We start from the raw sequence: 24,623 nt of genomic DNA, 5'->3' as shown, positions 1-24,623 counted from the left end.
ACACACGAAGTGTCGTGCTGTGTGAAAGGCTTTAATCAAATTGAGGTAATAAAGACCAAGATCGACTCAAGTGTGCTAAATATGTTCAAAAATTTGTCTTTATCAATTGAAACATTTCCTCATTTTGGCCACTTTACTAGTACAAAATGAGATATTAAGGTGTTTTGGGAATTGCCCCCTTAAAAGCGAAAAACGATGAAAACCCGTGGTCAATTGGTTTTAATATGGAGTTTATATACCAGGTTTCATCCCTGTCGTATGAGGAACTCGTGAAATTCTCTATTTCTGGTATAAATTTTAGACATCTCCCCCGATCAAGATATTCACTTTGATTAAGGGGATGTCTACCCATCATCAGGGGCTTCAGAATCTCCATAAGGTAACATGTAAAATTTAATTCATAAATATCTTACAAAATACTGCACTTAGAAACTTGAAATTTTCTATACGAATGCCAAAGAGCAATACAAAGGAGGTGGTTATATCAATTTCGAACTTAATGACTTAGATTAATTGTAATTATTACTTCCGTAATGACGGAATCACTATTCCAGGTAAAGATTCAAAGACCACTTTCATACTTCATAAATTACTACGGATGACATACTTTGAAGAACACATGCTGGGGAGGAATGCATTGTGGCAATTTGAGAAGCGAAACTCCTGTCTACCACCTCCTTTTTCATAATCATTTACGCCTTGAGCAGCCTTCGTTCCCACCCCTACCTCCAATTCCCTACTGAGTTCCTACAACTTTACGACGGCAACTATAGAATAAAGATAATGATCTTTGAAACCTCAGTATCGAACAGATGTTTCCGATTGCTTTTCTACATCTTTTGTTGCTTCAAGCAGACAGATTATCCGAACGGCTTTCACCTCTGCCACTGACAACAATAGTACTCTACCTAGGTTCTAGGTACAACCAAAGAAAGTCTAAATGCTTCTTATTTGCTTAATTGATTTGTTGTCTGGATGGATAGCTTTCTTTTCGTTTTATATTATTCATCACAGAAAACCACAAATGATGTTTCTGCGGTTAGAACGAATTAATTGTATGCAGGGGTGGCAAAAATAAAATTTTCCTTTTTTTAATAACTAGTTTGGTTTACCAAAACTCCTTTATATATTTACCATACCCGTGTATGCATGTCTGCCCGTGTGTGTAAAAAAATAAATAAATAAAATAAAGAACCACTTGCTGGATCATCACCAAATTTGGTCAAAATATAGAGTCAAGAGTCAGGAATTGAGTGTGTTATTAAAACCATGTGTTCAAACCGGAAGGGTTTAAATAAACCATTTCCGGTTTGATCATTGATCACCATAAATCGAAAACGGTAGTATGTAGTGATATCCAGTTTTGTGTTTTGTAAGAACACATTTAATCTCTATTATTAAAACTCTACCAAAACCGAAAATGATTCAAATTAACGATAACTTTTGGTTTCAATAAATAATGATCTACCTAAAGCAAAAACGGTAAAAAAATAAATATATATATATATAAATAGATGAAAGCGGTTTCCTTCAATCGAGTATTTCTCAAGCGTTTCAAATCTACCTTTCATCTCGTTTGACCTCCAATTGAAACCTGAAGTCGTAGAAATTAACCACTTCCGATTTCATTAATGACCTCCATAGTACAGGAATGGTAAAAGCGAGAAACGGTTTTTTACTTTCTATTCAGCGTTCTAAAAATAACTACTATCTTCAGTCTTAAGCCTATATTCAAACCAAAAAAGATGGAAATCAACCACTTCCGGTTTCAACGGTAATAGCTATAGAATAAAAACTGTAATAGACAACAAAAGTGATTTTCTGCAATCAATTAGGCGTCACAAGAATCTATTTCGTCTCTAGTCTAGTCTCTCTACTAAAACCGGAAGTGGTAGAAATCTACTACAATTTCCAGTTTCAATATTAGTTGTGAAAATATCGTATCACAGAAACCAAACTCCATTGCATGGTGTACACGTGGCACTGCTACTTGTTTTTGAACCATTTTCTTTACCTTATGGATAATCGTGGCCTCTATTTTTAAACCATAAAAAGTCAAACTGGATGTCATACGTAAACTAGTTGCCAGTTGAGCACAAATTATTTACTAGTCTGCCCATTTAGCACTGTTCAAGATTGACTAAGCCGAACCGAGTAGCGCGTCTGAACAAGGGATTGTGAGTTATGGAAACTAATATATAAAATTATTTGCATGAAGTTAAATCTACTTTAGATTTGTAATAAGGGATAATAAATTGTAAACATCTAAGATATTATTTGGTTCATACAGTTACAGTTAAGAAATAGATAAGAGCCTAAGATAGATTGGGTTAGAGCTAAGTTAGGGTAAAGCTGGAAGCATAAAACCTTCCATTATGCTATTCTATCACAACCAATAAGGTTACTTAATCTTCAGTAAAATTCGTAAGCGCTTACACATTTTTGTAATGAAAGTCTTGATTCTGAGCGAAAAGAGCTAGTTGATCTTTGACCTCGAGTTGGACCGGTTTGCGGTTATTAATAAAATATTTATTTAACAAAGTTGTCTGGGTCATGATTTTTTAGAAAATCGAAACTTATTTCCAAGAGTAAACTACCCAGTGGATTCTTTGTAGGACAAATGAGTTACACTATACTGTTAGGTTACAAACAGAATGGCCTGATTTTTTTGAATCGTCAGAAAAGAACAGGCCAAGACTGAAATACTTTTTTTTTCTAAATAACTTATAACACAGTATAGGGTTGTAAATACAATTGATGTATGAAACATAAACAAAATCTGTCGGAGACGTTTAAGAGAAAATCTTTTCCCCCCTAATTTTCATCCTTCAGGAAACTACTATTATTTTTAGATGTACAAGAAAATGCAACCCCTTTCCTGGAGAATCCTGAAAAACTGACACACTTCTTATATCCACTAGAATCTAGGCTGAAAATATAACTTACCCAACATTTCTCTCTCTAGTTATTTCTTTTTTGTACCATTACAACCAACTTTCTGCGGACTATATCTCTGAAATAACGCATTTGCGAACCAAGATTGGTCTATAGGCTTTTTCACAATTACGTGTGAGGATTCACTTCCCAAAGTTATTTCCTAACACCATGTGTATATATTACACTCACTTACTTTCGAGTAACAAGAACTAGAAATGTTCGAACCCCTAGTTCCACTCATATTTATGACCATAGTCTGAAACATTATAAAATCGCCCACGTAGCCTAAATTATGGTGACATTACTGCGTCCGTCCTTTATTAGCTTGGTTGGCTTTGTGGGTTTAGAGTTTAGTTTCCTTTTCTGTACCAGTGTTGTAAGAGACTGGAGATTACGGAGCCTTCAGTGGGATCCGTATCCTTAGTAAGGTATTGAAATTTCAAGGCTCTTCCACCGGGTATCGAACCCGAGATTCGTGCTCCACAATGTGCGAGCTAGGCACTATACCAACGGGAAGAGCTGCTGTATTTTTGAAATGTTACTTACGTATATTTATTCACATTCAATTTGGTTCCTGGGGTTCAGTCCATCGTTTCTGTTAAGTGGATCTTGAAGTAAAGTCGATTTTTTCATTACTTCCTGAAAATTTGAATAATGTTGCCAGGAAGCGGAAGTAACTACCCGCCACAAATTTCAAATCCTGGTCACTAGACTAGAGGGAATTATGTATTTTGTATTCATGTGAATGTCTCATACAAACTTAGTGCTGCAAAAGAACGCTAAATTTTAGCCATGAACTGTATCGAACTGTTGATCCTACTACCCAAAGTATATTTTTTTTACAGTTTAGGCAGTGCTATTATGAAGTTGGAACTAACTAATGCAGCAGCAGAAAATCGTAAGAAGCAAGGAGTTCAAATTGTCGTGTTCTTTCTTTCTGGCATTTACCAGAAAATCTACCTGCTCTACAGAAAGGAAGGAAACAAATAGGATGAGGGTGGCACCCCGGGGCGTTCTACCACACCCATTGGAAAAGGACTTGAGAGGGGGAGGGAAATCCCTGCCTGGCAGCAGCACATCTGTTCGTGAAGACCAAATTGGAGCAGATACTTTCAACCACTATGTAATATATAGTCCACTACAATGTTACCGAAAAAAGTTCATTACTCGCAATTTACGTTATTAAGCGTGACATTCAAACAACTACTTAATTTCTATTGATTTTCTCTATTCATATGGAAAATTATATGTTGTTACGTGCCACATTTCGTTAGATATTCACGAAGTAAAATTTACATGTTATCTGATGGGAACTGAGAAACCAGTGGTAAAAGGTATAAGATCCCCTTAAAATAACATGACAAAATCCCGACCTCAGTTAAGTGCTAACTAACTCAAAAATGCATATCAAACGAATCGTCTTTCTTCCGTAATTGTAAGAGATATATAACATTTATGACATTTTTATCTACAAAGAAAAAAGAAAGTAAAGTTACATCTTCAAATTAGAGTTTTTAAGAAGGATTGAGACACATGTCAACTCGTTTATAGTGAGTAGTATTGGCGGCTCCAAATGGCTACAATGGTACGTCCGTATTCCTTATTATTGCCCGGATTCCGATGCAACATGAAAGCAGAATATGAGCAAAATGTTAGTAAATGGAGACATGTTAATTATTAAATGGCATTCATTAATTTAAATTGTATGAATCTTATGGACTTCTTTTGTAAATTCAATTATTAACCTAAAATCTTTAACATGCATAAACAATTCAACATAAATGAAGAAAAATTAAGTAAATCTTGTGGCTCCGGCGCCAAAACAGAAAGTTAGTTTTGTTCGTGTTAGAGTATAAGATTGATGGTAATATTTTTGAAAGGAGAAGAGAAATCAATGATTCAGGGATAATAGTTTATCATAAGTTGACAATCGTCTTTCAGAAGACATATTGAAAAAGAATGTTGTATGTAACAAATTGTATCATATACATTTTGTTATAACATATACAAACAAAATATCAATAAAACCATTAAAAATTTTGTTGGAGGGATCATTTATTTTAGTAATGTATACACAAGCTGCAAAACTTAGAAAATTCGTATGTTAGTTGCACAGTATAATTAAAATTCTAAGAAAAATATCATACAAGAATTCAAAATTCAGAAAGTATAATACAATATATGCTGGAAATGAAATTCACGAGGTGATTTTAGTATATAAGCGATCAATCGATGAACCGAAAATCAGGAAGTTCCAAATGATTGAAATTCAATGTGAAAAGAAGTAGGTTATTTACTTACGTGGAAATACTGTAGGTTTGCTTTTGTAATAAATTGTACTTTAATCATGTGAGTTGATAATGGTATTGTAATATACAGAGTGTCCTCATGAAACCTCCATGATTCGTGATACAAAAGCTAACTATTTTTCTTTTGCCCGTTTTTCGTAAGGGAAAAAGAGATAATGAAATGTAACTTACCACAATAATAGATAATGCTATTCTACACTCGAAAATATGAATCGGAAGAATTTTCAGTGTTGTCATTCATAGAAATTACAATGTGGCCAGAATATGAATTACCCAAAAGTCAGGTTAAGGCAGCGACTAAACAAATAAACTCAACAGTAATTGATGACATATCATGTTGTCTTGGTTACTTGTTAACTACTTTTTAAATAATATTTGTATTTATTTTCTAATAAACTGTACAAAATAAATAATTTTGTAATAAACAGTACAAAATAAATACAAGTATTATTTAAAAAGTGAATTGTTCGTGAATATGTCAGAGATAGCAAGAAAGTGAATGTGTGGTGTGCTTTGGGACGCGACAGAATTATTTGACCATTTTTCTTCTTTTAGCACACAATAACTTGTCCCGTTTATCTGGACATGCTTAAGCACTTTGCTTTTCCACAGCCACTCCCTTTGCAACCAAACGTGATATTCCAACAGGATGGTGCACCACCGCGCAGGTATTTAGATATTCGTAGAGCTTTAGACCGAACGTTTCCACAGCGATGGATTGGACGCGATGGACCCACTCCTTGGCCACCGCGATCTCCCAATATAACAACTATGGATTTTTTCCTATTGGGCTATGTCAAAGATAGAGTCCATTCCACACCTGTACGTGATATTCGTGCTCTTTGTCACAAAATTGAAGAAGCCATCAATTCGATCACACCGGACATGCTATGTAACACATGGCGGGAGACTGAATATCGACTGGACATTCTGAGAGCTACTAACGGGGTCCATACAGAAGTGCATATATAGACAAATAAAACTGTTTGATTTGCTCTTCAAGATGCCGCAAACCGTTACTCTCTGGCACTAATAGTTAACATGCAATTAATATTTGTTATCAGGGAGATTTCATTTCGATACCCTGTATAAAAGATGGTGTGAAACTACGTGGTCGATTTTCAACCTGTATAGATATAGGAGGCGCTGCTTTCCTTATCGTATGCGCTGCTCACAAATCCTGAAACTGTTGGTGGAGGAATTTATATACCACATTTCATCTCCCTAACTTCATGGGCTACTGAAATATTCCACAGTATTGTTGATGTAATTTTTGATCAAGGTCTACAATCTTGGGGATACCCATTTTAAAGGAAGTAAGATGATAAAAACGCAATTCTAAGCAAAATATCATGTTCAAAAATTCATGTCAAAGTATTCACTCGTATTCCGGTGATAATGAGCCAAACTCTCACTCGATGTCACTTTATATATTGAGAAAATATATTGAAATTGCCCCCTTCCTCTGTTAACGGTGAAATTTCCTAAGAAAAAGTCCTGCAGCAAGTATCCACGTCTTTTAACGAGAAGCTTATTACCAGAATACATCGCCAATATGAGGGGCTCGTGAGAAACTATAATTTTAAAACTAACTCCCAATACCTTAGGATACTCATTTTAAAGAAAAAGATTTTTTAAAAAAACGGCCCAACGACAGTGCTATGTTTAGGAATTCATTTCAAACGGCTGGTCTGTCTTACTGCGATGACAAGAGAGACAATACTAATTTGAATGTTAAGACAAAGGTGCATAGAAATTGTTCTCTTCCTCCTTAAAACTGTAATTTTTAGAACGTTGGGACTAATATCTGCTTATTTTTAACAAGGAATTCATGTACCAGGTTTCGTGTCCCTAACTTGAGGAGTTCATAAGAAATTAAGTTTTTGACATAAATTTTGAACTTCCCTCTGTCCGGTGCATGGAGTCCCTGGTTCGATCCCAGCTCGCGCCAAGTGAACTTTGTGGTGGACAAACATCGTATGGATGGGTTTTCTCGGGGTTCTCCTGTTTCCTCCCACTTTCTTCATTCCACCATTTCATTCATTTCTCATGATCACCGCCTCCTTTAGCCTAGCTGGCATAACGTGGGAAGTAAAACTTAAAGATTTCCATTTTAACAAAAGAAAACATGATAAAATCCCAGTACAAAGTAAGTATTAGCTATATTAAAAAGTCATTTGAAGCGGTTCATCTATTTTCTCATTATGATGAAGAGATAATGTGTTTCTCATTTCTATAATATAGATAGGACCCGATAGTTAATTCCATCTTGACCCTTTACATTCCAGTTCGCCACTGGTCAAATAGTCAATCATTGCCGGTTGACTCGTGTGATAGAAGCTGGTTTACATTTGCTTCAATTAAAAAAAAAAAAGAAAAAAAGATACTATATGTATTTTTATTCAATCTTTACTTAAGACCTCATTCTTTTATACTATAGAAATCTAATGTAAACACTTACCTAGATCGAGATACTTCAGAACATGAATTGAAGTCTTCCACCGGCAACGTTGCGGAATTTCTGGACGCCAAAAATAACAGTACATTATTTTTCCACCCGAAAGAAAGTTACGTAAGGTATGAGAAGAATGTAAATTTATAGCATTCTGTTTTATGTTATTGTTTAAGTACGCTAATCAGTAGAAATGTATTTATACGTGAGTGTTATGTATTACACATAACACGAAATTTCTTTGTTTTCATGTATGGAATAAATGAAGGTTATGGGAGTTTTTAAATTTTATTAACAATAATGTAGATAACTATGTATTGTGTTGCTGTGAAAAGATTTAAAATCGATCCCTTTGTATATTTAAGCGCTATTATATATTGATTTCATTTAGCCATTAGAATAAATGTTTAAAAGAAGTCTTAAAACATTAACGACAGCATTATGTTCAAATTATAATGATACAAATGTTTCCGCATCCCTATCTAAAGTTTTTGTTTTCAATTGTGTTATTTTCTTTGTATTTCGTATTCCCACAGACATGTGCAGAAAAAAAAAGACACACACACGAGTATGTTTTGAGGCGTGTTGAATTAACGGTAGATCCCACACCTATGTTGTGAAAGGTCCTTGGATCGATTCGAGGCCACGGGAATTGGTAGTGAATAAATCGAATCTGCGGATTTTCACGAAGTACTTTCTAATTTTCATTCCATCAATTCATTTCCATTAATCACTCATTCTCTTTAATTTAGAAGAGATAACCAGGAGACGCAAAACTACAAATTTCGTCTCTTTTTATTTCATCAAGACACTATATGTACACTGTAAAAAATCAGGTGTTGAAACAACACAAAATGACTACTACTTTAGCGTGTTACTTGTGTGTTAATTCAGACCAAGCACATCGCCTTCGAGCATATCAAAAATAACTCGTTAATACCTAAGAGAATTTGCGTTGGTATTTATCGTTTAATCTGAGCAAAACTTTGCGAAATATATTTGGAACTTATGCCAAGTTACGGAAAATGTTCTATGTTTTCTGTAATCGGTCACAATAATATTATGTAAACCTGTGTATCGTCTGACAACAGTTACACAGGCAACAGTTCTGCCATCTTCTGTTCATACATACTAAGACGCAAGAATGACATATAAAGAAATCAGATGAAATCACTGCTATCTGTGTAACTGTTGTCAGATGATTCACAGGTTTACAACAATATTATTCTGACCAAATACAGAAAAAACAGAACATTATTCGTTCCTTGGCATAAGCGCCAAATATATTTCGCAAAGCTTTTGCTTATACCAAACAATAAAAAAAAAAAAAAATGCAAACAATCACAGCCAGTAACGAGGTATTTCTGATATGCTCTGAAGGCGATATACTCGGTGTTGAATTGACACATAAGTAACACACTAAAGTGGTAGTCATTTTGTGTTGTTTCAACACCTCATTTTTTGCTGTGTACACTAACTTAGATATCATTTTAGCAGAACTATCATTACGGGGTAAAAAAGGGTGTAGCGAAGAGAGAGCATTCGTGTGGAGCTCTCAGTGATTTCTAAATAATAATAATAATAATAATAATAATAATAATAATAATAATAATAATAATAATAATAATAATAATAATAATAATAATAATAATAACAATAAATCCCTATAATATCTCTCACAGAATACATAAAAAGCCACAACAATATTCCAAGAACTATTCACTAGTTTTTGGCACATAATATGGAACTACTCACCGATACCAAGCCATACTACTAATACCAGTCAAGTCAATACTTGAAAACGATAAATAACCACAAACTCTAGTGGGATCGAGAAATCATAACGGATGTAACGGTACCTGCAAACAGACCCGACATCACTATTATCAATAAAATGGTCCAAGAAGTAACCCTCATAGATGTAGCAGTACCGTTGATTCATAACACACGTACAACATTCAGTACGAAAATAAGCAAACATAAAGAAATGGCAAAAGAAATTTTTAAAAAAGTTATGGAAATATCAAAAAGTCACAGTAAGACCAATCATTATTTCAAATACAACAATTGTCCCTAAGGTACTGTGACACAACGGGAACAGACAAACGCAAATCTACAAAAATCACTAATACTAGACACCTGTCACATGGTTAGGAAGTTCTTTGGAGAAGAACTCTTCAAATAATTTGCACTCGTCAGAGACGATCGTCAGATTACTAAGCTGAAACCGGTTTAAACAGAGGTACAGCAATAATAATAATAATAATAATAATAATAATAATAATAATAATAATAATAATAATAGTAATAATTTATGAGAACGGATTTCTGAAACTAATGAAAGATATAATACAATACTAATGCTTGCTTGATAGCCTTGCAAGCAATGACTCAAAAAGATATATAAAACTATATACTAATGCAGTGATTTTCCATTATAATTAATTTATATAGGCCACATGAATACAATTGGTTTGAACATAGTTTTTTATTTTATTTTATTTTTATCAATGCAAAGAGTACTGTCTGAAAATAAAGCATTATTCATTTATTATTTATTTCTAAATATTTCATATACAAAGGGCTCAATTCGTGACTTTTGAAATTCAGAACTATGAGAATGCATTTATAGCCGTAAGATAAGTTGGGCAGATAACTTGAAAATGCAACGCAATCTGAATTTCTTAGGTAAATTACAATACTTCAAATTATCTAAGAAAATTAAGGGATAGTGAGCTAAAATCGAAATCTGAACTTGTAACTCAACTTTATTCTGAGACTGTGAGTAAGTAGCTATACGACCGAGGTTCAAATAGTATTTATACATATTGTCTCTGACAAGGGAACAGAGGGGACTCGTCTCCCAAAATTGTATGTAAGAGTAAACATATATGAAGCTGAAAAGTACTTCTATCGGAGAATTAATGAATCAGAAAGAAAATAATAACGTTATGTACGTTAAATGAAATATATTTTGAGTGACGTGAAATAAAGGGAGTAAAACAAGAAAGGTAAAGAAAGACCACAAGAATTAGATAGTATTAAAACGAAGAACTTATCATCTAAGATCACTAATGACTTTAAGTGACCTATAGTCGTTTTCAGGCAACCTGATAGGAAACTTCCCTACCTCCCACCACTTGCCACTGCAGAAGGGGAAAGCAAGGAGGGAAGTTTTTCTAACAGACACAATCGTGTAAACTTTAAATTCGTATGTCAATTCGGTCGCAACTGATGTTGAGAAAGCACCGCTGTTCTTTTTAGCTATCAACCCGGAGTAACAAACAATTATTGATTTAATGTTTATAATTAAGAAAAGTATTGCTTATTATTTACATACCAAAATTTATCCTACTGTAAAATATTTTATTTGTCTTAACAAATATCGAAGACATTAAAATCAAGAAGATCTCAATTCGCCCATTATTTTGAATGAATGTTGAAGTTGATCCTTAACACGAATAGAAGAACGGGAGCTGAGGAGTTTCGAAAATAAGATATTAATAAAAATATTTGGAGCGGACAAGGCAAATATTCAGGTGAATTAAAACGCTATACAAGCTATTATTTCATAACAACTACAGGCCAGCGAGTATTATACGCGTGGAAATAGTAAAGTTAATACGTATAAGATAAGCATGACACGTTGCTTGTATGGGAAATACGCACTAAGTCACCAAGTCCCATTCAAATAGTCTAGGAGAAAAGACTATTAGCTGGGTGAAGGTGAAGACTTCTGGACAATGTAAAGCAGGATCTTGGAACGATGGTTAATAACATTGTACATTGAATTTTCACAGGTTAAAATCTAATGGAAAAGTTTGTTTCTGCTGCGATAAGCCTCAGATCTCTTTAATAATTGAACGAACTCTTTCTTTCTTATACACTAATCAACTCTTGTTACAACATTAGAGTAGTCGCTAACGCTCTCGCCTTCGGTGCGAGCGGTTCCGGGTTTGATTCCCGGTGGGGGCACTTGCTGGAAAAAGTATAAATGCTTTTTTAGGCAAGCTATCCTGAATGAGGTTTTCCTGGGTTTTCTTCATTCACACCAGGCAAATGTTGGAGTGGTATCTCACTTATAGGTCCCAGGCCGCTTCTTTCCTTCCCCAATCCTTTCTTTCTTTCCTTCCCCAGATAGTGTGCTCGCCGAGGGGCATCATCCCTCATCCATGACGGGTTAAATGGCGTAAATGCCGAAAGCCCAGAAATCTAAATCTAAAATCCTAAATCCTACATTAGATTACCCTATAGGCCATAACCGTCTCTTGCAAGTTAATTACTGCAAATGATTATGCCTATTAATGGAGACCAATAATCTTTCAAAGACAATAAAAAGTATTTTTTCTCCAAGAGTCGGTCAGCAAACAAACATTATTATTGGAATACTATTATCAGTATATATATATATTTATACATATATATACAGGGTGTCTCACCTAACTTTGCGACCTCAAATGACAAAAAAAATTGACAATTTCCCAAATGACAAAAAATTTGACAAAATGTAGTTAGGGAAATGTACCCATGCCAGGGGCCAAAAAACTTCTGTAAACAATAAGTGAAACCATTATGGGTTTCACCATTACCATTATGGGTGAAACCATTTTGCGATTACAGCGTCATCTATTACAATAATGAAAATTACTTTAAGTAAAAGTTGCTTAGTTTTCATCGTAAAATCAGAACCTGCAATAAAAATAGGAGGTTTCCATTTGAATTTTTCAAGTTGGCCCCTGGGACCCTATGACGGGACCCCTGGAGGCACTTGTCGTTTACAGAATTTTATAGGCCTTTGACATTGGTACATTCTTACGTAAATAGATTTGTCATATTTTTGACATTTGGGAAATATTTCAGGTCGCAAAGTTATGTGAGACACCCTGTATATATATTTCTTCTTGTTCTTTTTAATGTAAGAATATTTGTTTATAAGAGAGGAAATGAGAAGTTTTTTTTTTTTTTTCTTTATCATTTCAGGTTCTACTGTTATCATCTTAACCCTCTGATACTTTAGCCATACATATTGTACTTAGGTTTCGATTTTATATTATTATGAAATTATTGTAACAATCCAGTAACTACCTATTCAATTACCAATCCTGCCATCACGTGCCATTCCAACATTATGCCAGAACCCCGACTGTCAAAAGAAGAAAAATAAGCAATGCAACTGTTCAATAAAATGTAAATTATAATAACACGTATATTATTGACGTGTTCTGATTGGAATAGAGTTCCAATGAAAAATGTAGTCAAATATGAAAGTAGAAAGCAACAAGATAAATACCAGAAGGTTTAAGGATGGGAAAGGACAGAAGACTTGTTTGACATTTCGAAGAAAAATACATCAATTGAAGGAAAGTAAACACAGGAACTAACTACCTGAGCAAGCAAAAACAACTAAAGGACCATGGGTTATAGAAGAAAATTTGGAATAATTATTGGAAGAAAAGTATAGAATTAAAGTTGCACTAATAAATGTAAAATTGTCTGTAAAGGTGAATTGAGAATTGAGAAGAGAATTCGATACAGACGTAAAGAGAACAAGAAGAATTCAAAAGGAAGGAAAATTTTGAATAACGAGTACAGAGGGAAATTTAGGAGAAGTGGAAAGTAGCAAGGGTAAACTATTACGACAGTGTAGAAATTTAGGATGGAAATGCATCTTTAACGAATGAAATGCAGTTTGAAGCAGAAGGAAAGGATATATTGATGAGTTATATGACAGAAAGAATAAACTGTCTGTTTTGGATATTAAAAAGGAAAACGAAATAAACAAAATACCAAAAAGTTGCCATACCAAGGAGAAAATTCAAGAACATACAGGAAACTGAAGAATCAACAAGTAGATAATAAATCTATTGTATTTCTTAAAAATTCAGATGAGAAAAAAGGAAATATATAAGAAGAATTTTTATCCAAATGAAGAGAGAGTCATAATAAAAATTCTTACAAAGAGTTAATTAACTAAAATAGAAAATAAATAAAATATATATGAGAACTGAATGTATGGAATATATATATGAATATGAAATATGTATGAAATCAACACGAACTTAAGGACACACAACAAGAATTCACGAATGTGACATAAAGTTGGTACACAAAAAGAAGGCGATGGAATCTACTGCTCTTCTCTATACGTTATGTTCTGAACATGTTGCAAAACATACAGTAGTGTCTTAATATGAAGTGTAACTACCTAAATGGCTACAAAACTGTAAGGGATCAGAGTGACCACTGATTCGTGGGAAGAGTTCTTTAATTGTTTTAATTTTCGTATCTTCATTTCTGTACTCGTTTAGTTATGGTTTTCTGTTATTTCTCAATTCAGAGACCACTACTTCCAAGGATAGCACCTACACTTTACCATAGGCTGCAATCCATTTTTACACCTAGGAATGAACTTTGAACTGATTGATTAAAAGGTGACAAGTGGTATCACTTACTCATTACGTACTATGTGAATAAACCGGTGAACTGTGTCTATCAACTTACTAGCAATTTCTTTCAGCTCTTCCTGTAGCAATCTTCTAAGTTAATACTTCAAAGAGAACTTTATTATTTTGAGTACGTCAAAGAGAGAGCTAGATTCTACTTGTAGTTTCCAAACATGCCAGTATAGTTTTCCATTATATTGATCTTGTCTGATCCGTTCAAGGCACTTTGAACATGGTACCTAACGAGCAATAACACATGTCATATACCTACGTGACCCATATGCACCATGGCATATTTCATGTTGGTTACGTATAGATTTATATGATCAAGTGTAGATTTGCATACTCAGGGAAATCACGGAAATCCTTAAGCAACAAGGAACCTTTGAGAGAAATTAACACTGGAATTGTTGGCTAGAGGTCATTGTCATAACTAGAGCAACATGAAGGATATTTTTCATACAGCTGTGCGTAGTTACACAACACTACAAAGAGACAACTTAATATTTCCAATTCCTTGCTTCGTACGTATTGCGCATTGCTGAAATATCGTAGATTTGGCAGCGTAAGTATGACTTCCTGTATGTGGTCATAGACCACTAGCGCGACAGTTGTCCAGTTCGAAGTAATGTTTTGGAATTTATTTTCTTAATTTAGTTTTGAACAGACCTAGCTCCGAAAGCACACACGTTTCCTTACAGGTCCATATACAGTTGGTTTTCTTATTTTCATAGGTCTAGTTCTAATAGGACTAGTTCTTTAACACCCTACACTTTAGTCACAATCACTTATAAAATGCCCACTTCCAGTGGAATCAACTAACAGTGAGGTGAAGCATGATTCATAAATGTTCATATTATTATTATTTGCTTTCTTCGTAAATGGTGACAGACCTTAAAATTGAACTATGAGTTCACTATGAAAACTTAAAAGAGTACGAAGATATGACTAGCTTAACGTTTAACTAAATAGAGAAACCAAAGTAACTAGAGAAGTGATGTGAACAAGTGCGTAGGGTAAAAGCACCAGTGGCCGTCACTGCACCAGCAGTCGTCGTTTACGAGGTAAAATCCCTGAAATAAGGAAAGCATGTGAGATTAAAAGTTCATATATACACTGCTAGCTTCGCTACACTCTTTCTCAAAATGTCTGGAGAAAAGTAGCTAAGTGTGTAATGAAACAACGTGCAGGAGAGTGTTCACTTATGTAAAAGCGTAAGCGAACCATTTAAGCTTTCGGTCACTTATCAATTGCGATACTCTAGTTTTTATTAATCTCATTGATTGAACCTCAGATATAATATACATAGAATATGTTTGTCGTGTCAGATTTTATATCTACGAGCAATTTTATCAATTAATGGGTGTGGCGACTACTGAATCGCATTTTACTTACTTGTACTAGAGTTCGCCACACCTAATGACTATTGAATCATACTGTTTATCCTAAAGGAACCAATAGTCACAGGAAAAAAAAACACTGTTAACACAGCTTTCGCCCGCTTTATTAAAACTGTGAATCTTGCCCTGTGCTAGTTACACCTAGAGTGCTAAATCCTGGGATACAGAGGGAATTCCCCTACTAAATATTTTTGGAAGAAAATTTCTCCACAAGAAGCCTGCTGGGGGGGGGGGGGAGAATATAGTGAAATAATGTCAGAAGTTTGCAAAATAATTACAGTAGCTTGTTCATATGTAATTAACGTGTATTTCATATCTAATTAATGGGTAATTAGTGGTTAGCGATATAATTCCATTTTTTACTCTCCAGGCAGTCTTTGCCTACCTCGATTGTCATGATTTCTTACCCTGGTTATATGAGCACGGACGTAGTCAAGGAGTTGGCCCGTGGGGTCTAGTATCCCCGAAAAAATACTACTTATAGGAGATTGGTTAGCAATTTTCCCATTAATTTTAAAGGTGGCAACAATTGAATCCTATGGATTTTCCATATTTCGATCGAACGATTGATAGTTTCAAATATCAAAACATCTATATCAAAATTTTTATCGACACATTCGATGTTTTGATATTTCTATACTTTCGATATTTTGCAATTGTATTTCGATATTTCAATATATCGAACAAGTTTCGATATTTTATCGATATTGGTTACCGATATGTAAATCCGGATATCGCAAAACCCTACCAAATCTCCTCCGAAATGACATTTTTGGCTACGAGACGAGACGAGACGAGACATAATTTTTGTTATGAAATTCGACACGCGACAGAGCTCTTTCAACACAAACAGATACAGTTTATTCTTCAGTGCTTAAAGTGAAGTGTAGTTATTAAAGTTATTATTTTATATTATACCCTTAAGGTTAAAGTAATTAACTTTATAATTTTTCTTTCTAAAATTACTCTTAAAAATTACGTAAAACATTTTTATTTTTTTGAGTGCTAAAAGTGGTGTACACTTCTTAAGCTTAGTACTTTATTGTCCATTCTTAACTTTATACTGATAAACAGTTAGTTTTTGAATAAATTATGTGGAGTTATGTGAGTGACGAACACTGGTACAAAACCAGACGACCACTGGAACATTTCTATTTTAATGTGACGACTACTGGTGTAATAAAAATGTATTATTTTTTTTCTTCAACGGCTATTCGACTTTGAATTCTAACTACATGGTCATGTACAGGAAGGATCAGTGTGTTCTTCCAACTACGGTACAGTTCCGAAAGAGTCATGATGCTCACAGAAGAGACAAAAGAGTAATTTTTCAATGTTAAAGTGACGACCACTTGTGCTTTTACCCTACTCACTTGGACAAAATACTCATTACAGTAAATACGAAATTACTTTTTTCAAATCACACATAAAACATGTGGTATTTATTTAATACTTTTAATGTATAGTGTGCAATTACATACATATATTTTTTGCGAAAAATATAGTAAAATACTTTTTGATATGAGCATCTTACAATTCATAGGTACGTAGATGAACGAAATAAGTAACGAAGTTTATATATATATATATATATACATATATATATATTTCAATAAGGACAAATAAACCAAGCAACCAACCAAGAAAACAAACCAAAGAATTAATCGACAGTTAATTGTCTGAAGCTCCCCTCCATACCAAACACTTCACTGTACGTCTTGGCTTTATCTGGACGCTTACTTTCGTCTGACTTTTTTCTTCCGAATTCCATTAGCCAGTCACGATTTTCAATCAGCACCTTGTACCATTCTTCTGCAAGTAATTTGAATAGAAGTTTTATTTAATTGTGTGAGTTATCTTACAATCAGTACTCAATATCGTGTAGATGCAGATTTCACAATTTACACTTCAACTTTCGAATATTCCTATTATATGTATAAAGTATATAGATGATAGATGAAGATTTTTTTGCTACAACTCAAACATCAACCGACTAGGTACAGATCAACGTTTCATTTCAGGATCTTATAAAGGTAGCTCTATCGTGTGTGACATAACGCATTTTTTCTCAGTTAGCATCTTAATTGTATTCTCACCAACTTAAAATGTTCTACTGACCATAAAATATTGTCCAGTATGAACCTTCGCAAACCATTTGTCACTAGTTCGAACATTCGTCACTAGCAGCTAACACATAGATACTTTTCTTACAATTTCGTTGCACTTTTGTTTTTCTGAAATAATAAAGTATGTTATGACGAAAATGTTTTTTTTTTTTTTTGTACCAACTTCATTAATAAGATTTCCGCATGAGACATATATTACAAGTTAGACAACCGCATAATACCAATTTAAATAAGTTATGTTAATATGCACATCAATATTTTTATTAAATGATCTTTAAAAAAATACAGCTAAGGGTTGGTAAAATCTAGTCAACTCAGTGCATTTAACTTCTTCGATAATAAGAGTGACAAAGTTAGAAAATTTGTTTGGATTAGTAATATAAGTTTAATCTAAATTATATATCTTATTTAACTACATTTCCATTTGTCACCAAGGTTTAGATTTTTTCACTTCTTCTATTTTACTATTGATGTTAGTAGTAGTAATGTTAATAAGTACAACAATGCAGTGTAGCGTATATTAATATCAAATATTAAATGACAGTTCCCATGGAAAGTTTGTGACATTAATTAGTATAACAGCTCACAGGTTTCAAATTATTTAAAGAGCGCTTCGTGTTGTAAATCATATACATATCGAACTGTCATGAAAATCGTAATGGTACGTTCTACGATTGCGGTAATATATATTAATTACGTTTGTTATGTATATGCTGTCTTAGCAGAATAAGCGTAACGCGAATATTCTGTATTGAAAATAGACTTATATTCAATATCTTGAATACTACAGTATTATGATTGCAATAGTGATTGTTTGAAACATTATATTATGTTGAGAAATTATTCTAATACACTGTGTTAAAGTAGCAGAATGACAAACATCAACTATCATTCTCCAATTCCAAGACGAAGCTACCAAATGACGTTCTGTCAATTTGCCAATCTTAGAAATATATTTATTTGGCATGGGAGACCAATGATCGATTCCCGGCGAATGCTCATGTAGTTCGAATCTCACGTTAAGCTATAATAGTATGTATCATGTAACATCTACGATGAGAAGAAAACTAAACTGAAAATCATATCAAATCGAAATATGTAGGAGCTCGTACTTAGCAATTATAAGTTAAATAAAACACGCTTACCATTTAATTCCTTCAAGGAAACTTCTTCGCCACCCATTTCTTTTGGAAATAATTCCCTGGGAACAATCTTGAACATTTCTTCATCATCTCCGAACATTTTTATCTAACAAAAGCATACAAAAGTTATGTTCTTTGTGTTTAGATTTTACAGGAAGTTATATTGTAAATATTTTTATTTATTAATAACCGTAGGCTATTTCCACATTATTTGCATATTTAGCTCAATGACCAACATGTTAAGCTGTATACCATTATCACCAGGTAGCGAGGTATTTTATTTACCACATACATAGTGTTAAGACGATAAATATTTTATAATTAAATTGATGTAGTTTGAAATTATTGTTAATTTTTGAAATTTAATTTCAGTCTTATTTTCGTTTATAAAATATGTGCTAATATAACATTATGTGTATACTTTAGATTCTATGCATACAGTACTAAAAACATACGGGCAATAATGTTATGTAACAAATTTGTTAACATACTTTCGACGGACAATGCAAATATAAAAAAATGACATTATTTTGTGTCATCATGTTTGAATCGAAGTTAAGAGAATTTGGTTGATTAAGATCTTTCAAGATCTAGAACACACGTGTGTAAAAATTGACCCAAGTGCTAAAACCGTATCTCCAAAATATCAGCAGTTTTGGTCGTATAAAAACTTAAATTTATTTATCAAAAAAGGAAGATTTTACCAGGAGTGAAATAAAAAACTATTAAAGGTAAAAAAATATTATACTAGTTCCTAAACCAGCAACAATAAGAAATACAACCATCTACTGTCTCTAAAAGTGCAAATCTCCGATGCTTAAGCTAAACATCTCCCATAAAACAACCAAGGTATATGTTACAACCAAATACTGTGCTAACACGATTCATGTACTCAATTTACACACGAAATAATTTCATACTAAGTTCAAATTACACAACAACACATAACACACCAAATTAATAAATTATCTAAATACAAGTAATCAAACTCAACATCTTCTTTATCATTTCTAAGTGGGCTCTGTTTAGCCCTTAATCAATACAGCCGATGGTAAAAAATCCCCCTTACCTATTACAATATATATGCATTAACTGTATCGTTAATTAAGGTTAATCAATGCTAACTAAAACAATCTAAAAAAGCTCTAAATACTCTACATTGTTTACTCAATATTCAATTTAAAACAAAACAACCCAAATTGGCATGGTGGAGATGCTGGGTAATGATTTTTATATTTGGAATTGTTACTAAGGCGTAAACCTCACAGCTTAAGATGAGAAGATGGAATAAAAAGGAAGATAGTAATTTCATAAGTACATTGAACACAGATCGATGTTTATCCCATAGGGCCCCTTTCCATTATACGTTGAGGGCCAGGTGAACTTTGTTCTTTCTAATCAATCGATTCCTTTGAAGTATAAGTCGTTGTTCAAATTCTAAAAGCATTATCAGTTTCAAAATTGAAAAACACATAATGAATCTTTTACTTGATAATGATACGCGTATTTCTTGACTGAACACAGTTTTTAAATTGTAAGTAGATAACGTCCCATAGTCTTTTCGTATTCATCTGCTATTCCATTGTGTTGAAATATCAAATTCTTGCTTGATGCCGGTAAACCTTTCTAAGTCGGTTTACTTCCATTACTTCAAATAAATTCGGGAAGAGCCCAATAAAATTTGTTATGTACTTTAACCCACAAACAAATTGTCCGTGAAGTAGTACATCTTGCTCTCTTAGATCTGATACATTTCCTAGAAAAATAATCTTACTAAACTTTGAGATGTGTTTTTGTACGATAAGACATTTCTATGAGATATAACAAACTTAGTTCATGGTTCTAATTTAGGTCAAATTTAGTTCATGAGCATATTCATTCCGTTGGAAATCTTATAGTGTTTTAATTTTGTAAATCGCAATCAAGAAAATATTTCATTCTTCTTCATCTATTTGATTGTTTGCACACAGAACATTATTTCGTATAACATTTTAAGTTTTATAAACCATTTAAAGTTTAGTATGATCATTCCACGAAGGCTTCATTCTGAGTGTATCACGTTAGTGAATGCTTTATAGGAATTCCATGTTAGTTTTAATGCTCTTGGAAGTTTTTAACAGTAAATGACACACTGTTTTCAGTAACGATTATTTGAAACCAACTTATTCCATGGAAATATGTTATTTGATTATCATTTGGTACTTTCAGTGATATAAACTTCTCAAGCCACCAATTTGAAAACATGTTAATCAATAAGAGAAATTTTCTCTACGACTAGTGAAAACATCCAAATACTGTATATTCGCTTCCACAGATTTCTTAGATTTAATAGATGAATGAAATTTGTTCAATGCTGAAATGAAATTTATACATACCTCAACAAATGATATAGGGCGCACGTCTTTGTCTTAATTGTTTGAAATCTTATGTGACGTTCATGTAAGATACGTACTTGTATAACGCAGAAATGCAATTGTGCGCGTACAATAATCAATAATTATTGTGTATAGACACCAAAATACTCAATAATGCTCAAACTTCAAGTGATATATTCTTGGAATAAACATACATTAAAAGAAATATTTGTGAATACTTTATATTTTCTTGGCCAACGACTAAGTATCCATTGTCTAACGCCTAATATACCATGTAGTGGTGTTAGACACAAGAGATGCTTGATATAGTTTCCACAAAATATTCTGATTTCTGCAAATTGGAAATTTATTCTGGGAATGATAGTCGCCTATGTCCACATGCGCCTATTTTAGAAGGAATTCACTGATATGAAGTCGCTGATATCACAGCCTCTTACAATGTAACTCAGGTCCGTTACTAAACAACATTCAATTTGAATTTTTGTTAAGGCATGAAAAATTCTAATGAAACCAGTCCGTTGGCGTAGACTAAATAACAATTTATGCAAAAATGCAAAATTAGGAAGATTTTAATGTTGGAACTCAAGTTTCCATAGTCCGAAAAGTTTTAGCATTTTGACACGAGATGGCATAAATGAATCAAAATTCAATGTGTGCGTCGCAACGAGTCAGGATTAACGCCGTTTTACACCTGACAGTTGAAGCTAGTAAATATGCAAAACGTTTTCCGATTATAATAAAATGTAACATATCGATATTATGCCGTGAATATATGCGAGCTCTCCGCAAACAGCGCAATATTTTACAATTTTATTTCGATAAAGACTCAAATGCCGCGCAGCCTTACTAACAAAATTTTTGCTTTTTACGGGAAAGAAATGTTTTAAAAACCTAAAGCTTAATATGGTTCAGTAACTTTGGTTCTTGAAATATCGATGCCTAAAATGCTACTCACTGTTAAGCTTTTAAAACGCATGAAAGTATCTTTCTAAGAGGATTTGGATAGTGTTAGTAGGTTTAAATATAATTATCGTAAATTATCTACGTAGAATCATACTGGACCAGTAATCAAAACACTTATTCTTCCCTTTACTTCATATGTTTGATCTTCAATCTCAATAATTTCTTGGAATCGCTCACATTTCATATATTTATGTAACATTCCCAATCTTTGTCCTTACGACATATATTCAGAATCTTCAATCCATCATGTTTATCTCAGCAACCACTTGGTTTATATAACAACCACAGACAACCAACCTTACGATACACAGCATATGTACTCTACCGTGACACTTCTTGCAAAGGGGTCAATCCATCTGAAGTGGTCCAAAGATGGTGAAAATGGTTGCTCAAATTCGAGTGTGATGAACCTTGTCTATGAGAAGTTCAATAAGACTATTCACGTTGTCGTATGTACAAGTGTTCCTGAATGGCGGCAATCTTTATTATCGGTGGAGTGGGATTTTATGGATTTCAAGCGTGTACAAAACCTACAGTTGCTGAGGAGTTACGAATCAGACAAACACGAAACAAAAACGAATGTTTACAGGAGAGACTGAGTATACGGAGAATATACATTCTTGCTTCTAAATAAATATACAGGGTTGCAAAAAATACATAAATACACCTGTAAAAGTACAAAAAAATGGCAGTTTTAAAGGGGATGTATATTGGAACGGCATAAAGTAGGAGTTCATAAGTTTTGTGCTGAATACTATTGTATATAAAGAGTCTGCAGGAATATCCACAGGTATGATACTACTGGTGCCGTAGATTTATGGGGGTCCGAAAGTTGGAGTTTGTGATTTTGATGCCATTTTTGGGGCGTAATATCTTAGGAGAGCAATGTGATGAAAATTGCTGCTTAGGTCACAAAATAATTCTGTACGTAAAAATACTGTTGCAAAAAGGTCAAGACTGATATTACATGGAGCAAAAAGTAAGGACATGGTAAAAACTCAAAGAAAACACTGCATGACAATGATCGTAGTCCGGAAAAATGTAAATGCTAGATCTAAAGAAGTACGCATGATCAGCAATTAGACCCTGTTTCGTTTGTGTTCAGTTATGGAGAAGTTTCCAAGTGGCGCTTTTCATCTTTTTAGCTCTATGGTCATAGTCGTTCTATATGGGAGAGGCGATTATGTATCCAATTGTAACCACGACACCCATCGTCGAACTGGACTGCGGTATTAGAGCACTCAATGTATTAGCAAAGTGTAATTGAAATCCAACCCCACTTAAGGAAGTTAATGTGTTCAGAAGGTTGCGTTATACCTTGAATGGCATAAATATATATAAATAAAACCAAAATTAGTAGGGTTCGAATACCCGGAGATCCAAAATTTTAACATGTTTAAATTTTAATTTCAATCCATACATTGTATTATATGCAATATCTTCTGTGAAGAAGGGAAGATATGTACGAATGACGAAAATGACGGAAAATTTGAGTAGTTCCATGCATGAAGACAAAGGTTTACAAACTTACTTCTTTCAATAGTTCCAGATTTGATATTTTCAGTTAATTTAAAGTATTTTCTTCCTCATATATGATAAGTATTTTTTTTATGAAAAAAGGAGAAAACTAATTGACACGACACTGTATTGAAATATTTACAAATATCAAAATTTGATGTTTGCCATAATTTTAAAAGAAGTTAGCTTTCCATGGCAAGAATTTAGGATTTTAAAGAAAATACGTACTTTTCTATTTTTATCAATCTTTTTAAATATAAATTAAAATTATGTTAGTGCAAATCATCAGCACTCATTTGAATATGGAATTCCAGTATTTGTCACATGTAGCATAACATGCACCTAGCTATTATACCAAAAACACCGGTGCCTGTGACAGATGTAAGAATGGACGAGGTGGGCCATTGAGCAGAAGTAACTGACGAGCGACATATATGCCAAGATCTAAATGCAGTGGAAATTCTCCCTAAAATACACGAATTAAGTTCATCTGTATTTGAAGAAAACAGCAAATTGTTTTAGGAAGCTTCATCCTTTGAAAGAGCAAATGTGTTCATCTACTGCTAGGTTCTCTTCTATAGAAATGGTTTTTTTTTTTTTTTTTTTTTTTTTTTTTTTTTTTTTGCTTTTTCTTCCGTAAAACCTATGACAAAGCGCTGCAAAAGATGCATTTACTGCTCAATGTTCCCAGTGTGACACGAACACCTAACTTTCTTGTTAAATTATTTGCAAATAATTACAACAAACTATTGTGAATTGAAGTAAATAGTACAGTAAAAATAGGTATGTTACCTCTCTTGGTCAGAAATATTAACTTCTAGAAAATAGATACCGCAATTTTTTGCCGTTGTGCAATGAACTCAACTCCTGGCATTGGAACGATTTCTGCTCTCCCGTTTAAAGATTTGCCTCAATGAGTAATAATAGTTAAAAACTATACGTGTTGGAAACAAAATAC

General features: G+C 33.4%; 1 protein-coding gene across 1 annotated transcript in view; it reads right to left on the bottom strand.

The window, feature by feature from the left end:
* Positions 1–17,201: 17,201 nt before the first annotated feature.
* The window catches only part of LOC145692332 (retinol-binding protein pinta-like), a 30,616-nt gene continuing 23,194 nt past the window's right edge, over positions 17,202–24,623 (bottom strand). Inside the window, exons 6-8 of the mRNA XM_081767628.1 lie at positions 24,021–24,131; positions 18,813–18,915; positions 17,202–17,353 (exon numbers count right to left, since the gene is read on the bottom strand). Coding sequence (XP_081623754.1) covers positions 17,202–17,353; positions 18,813–18,915; positions 24,021–24,131 — 366 coding nt within the window. The remainder of the gene's footprint in view (positions 17,354–18,812; positions 18,916–24,020; positions 24,132–24,623) is intronic.

The sequence above is a fragment of the Thermobia domestica genome, chromosome 8, assembly GCF_964235325.1.
Source record: "Thermobia domestica chromosome 8, izTheDome1.hap1.1, whole genome shotgun sequence".
In the NCBI taxonomy this organism is placed as follows: domain Eukaryota; kingdom Metazoa; phylum Arthropoda; class Insecta; order Zygentoma; family Lepismatidae; genus Thermobia; species Thermobia domestica.
The sequence above is the reverse complement of the archived record's forward strand: the minus strand, read 5'-3'. Positions and strand labels throughout refer to the sequence as shown.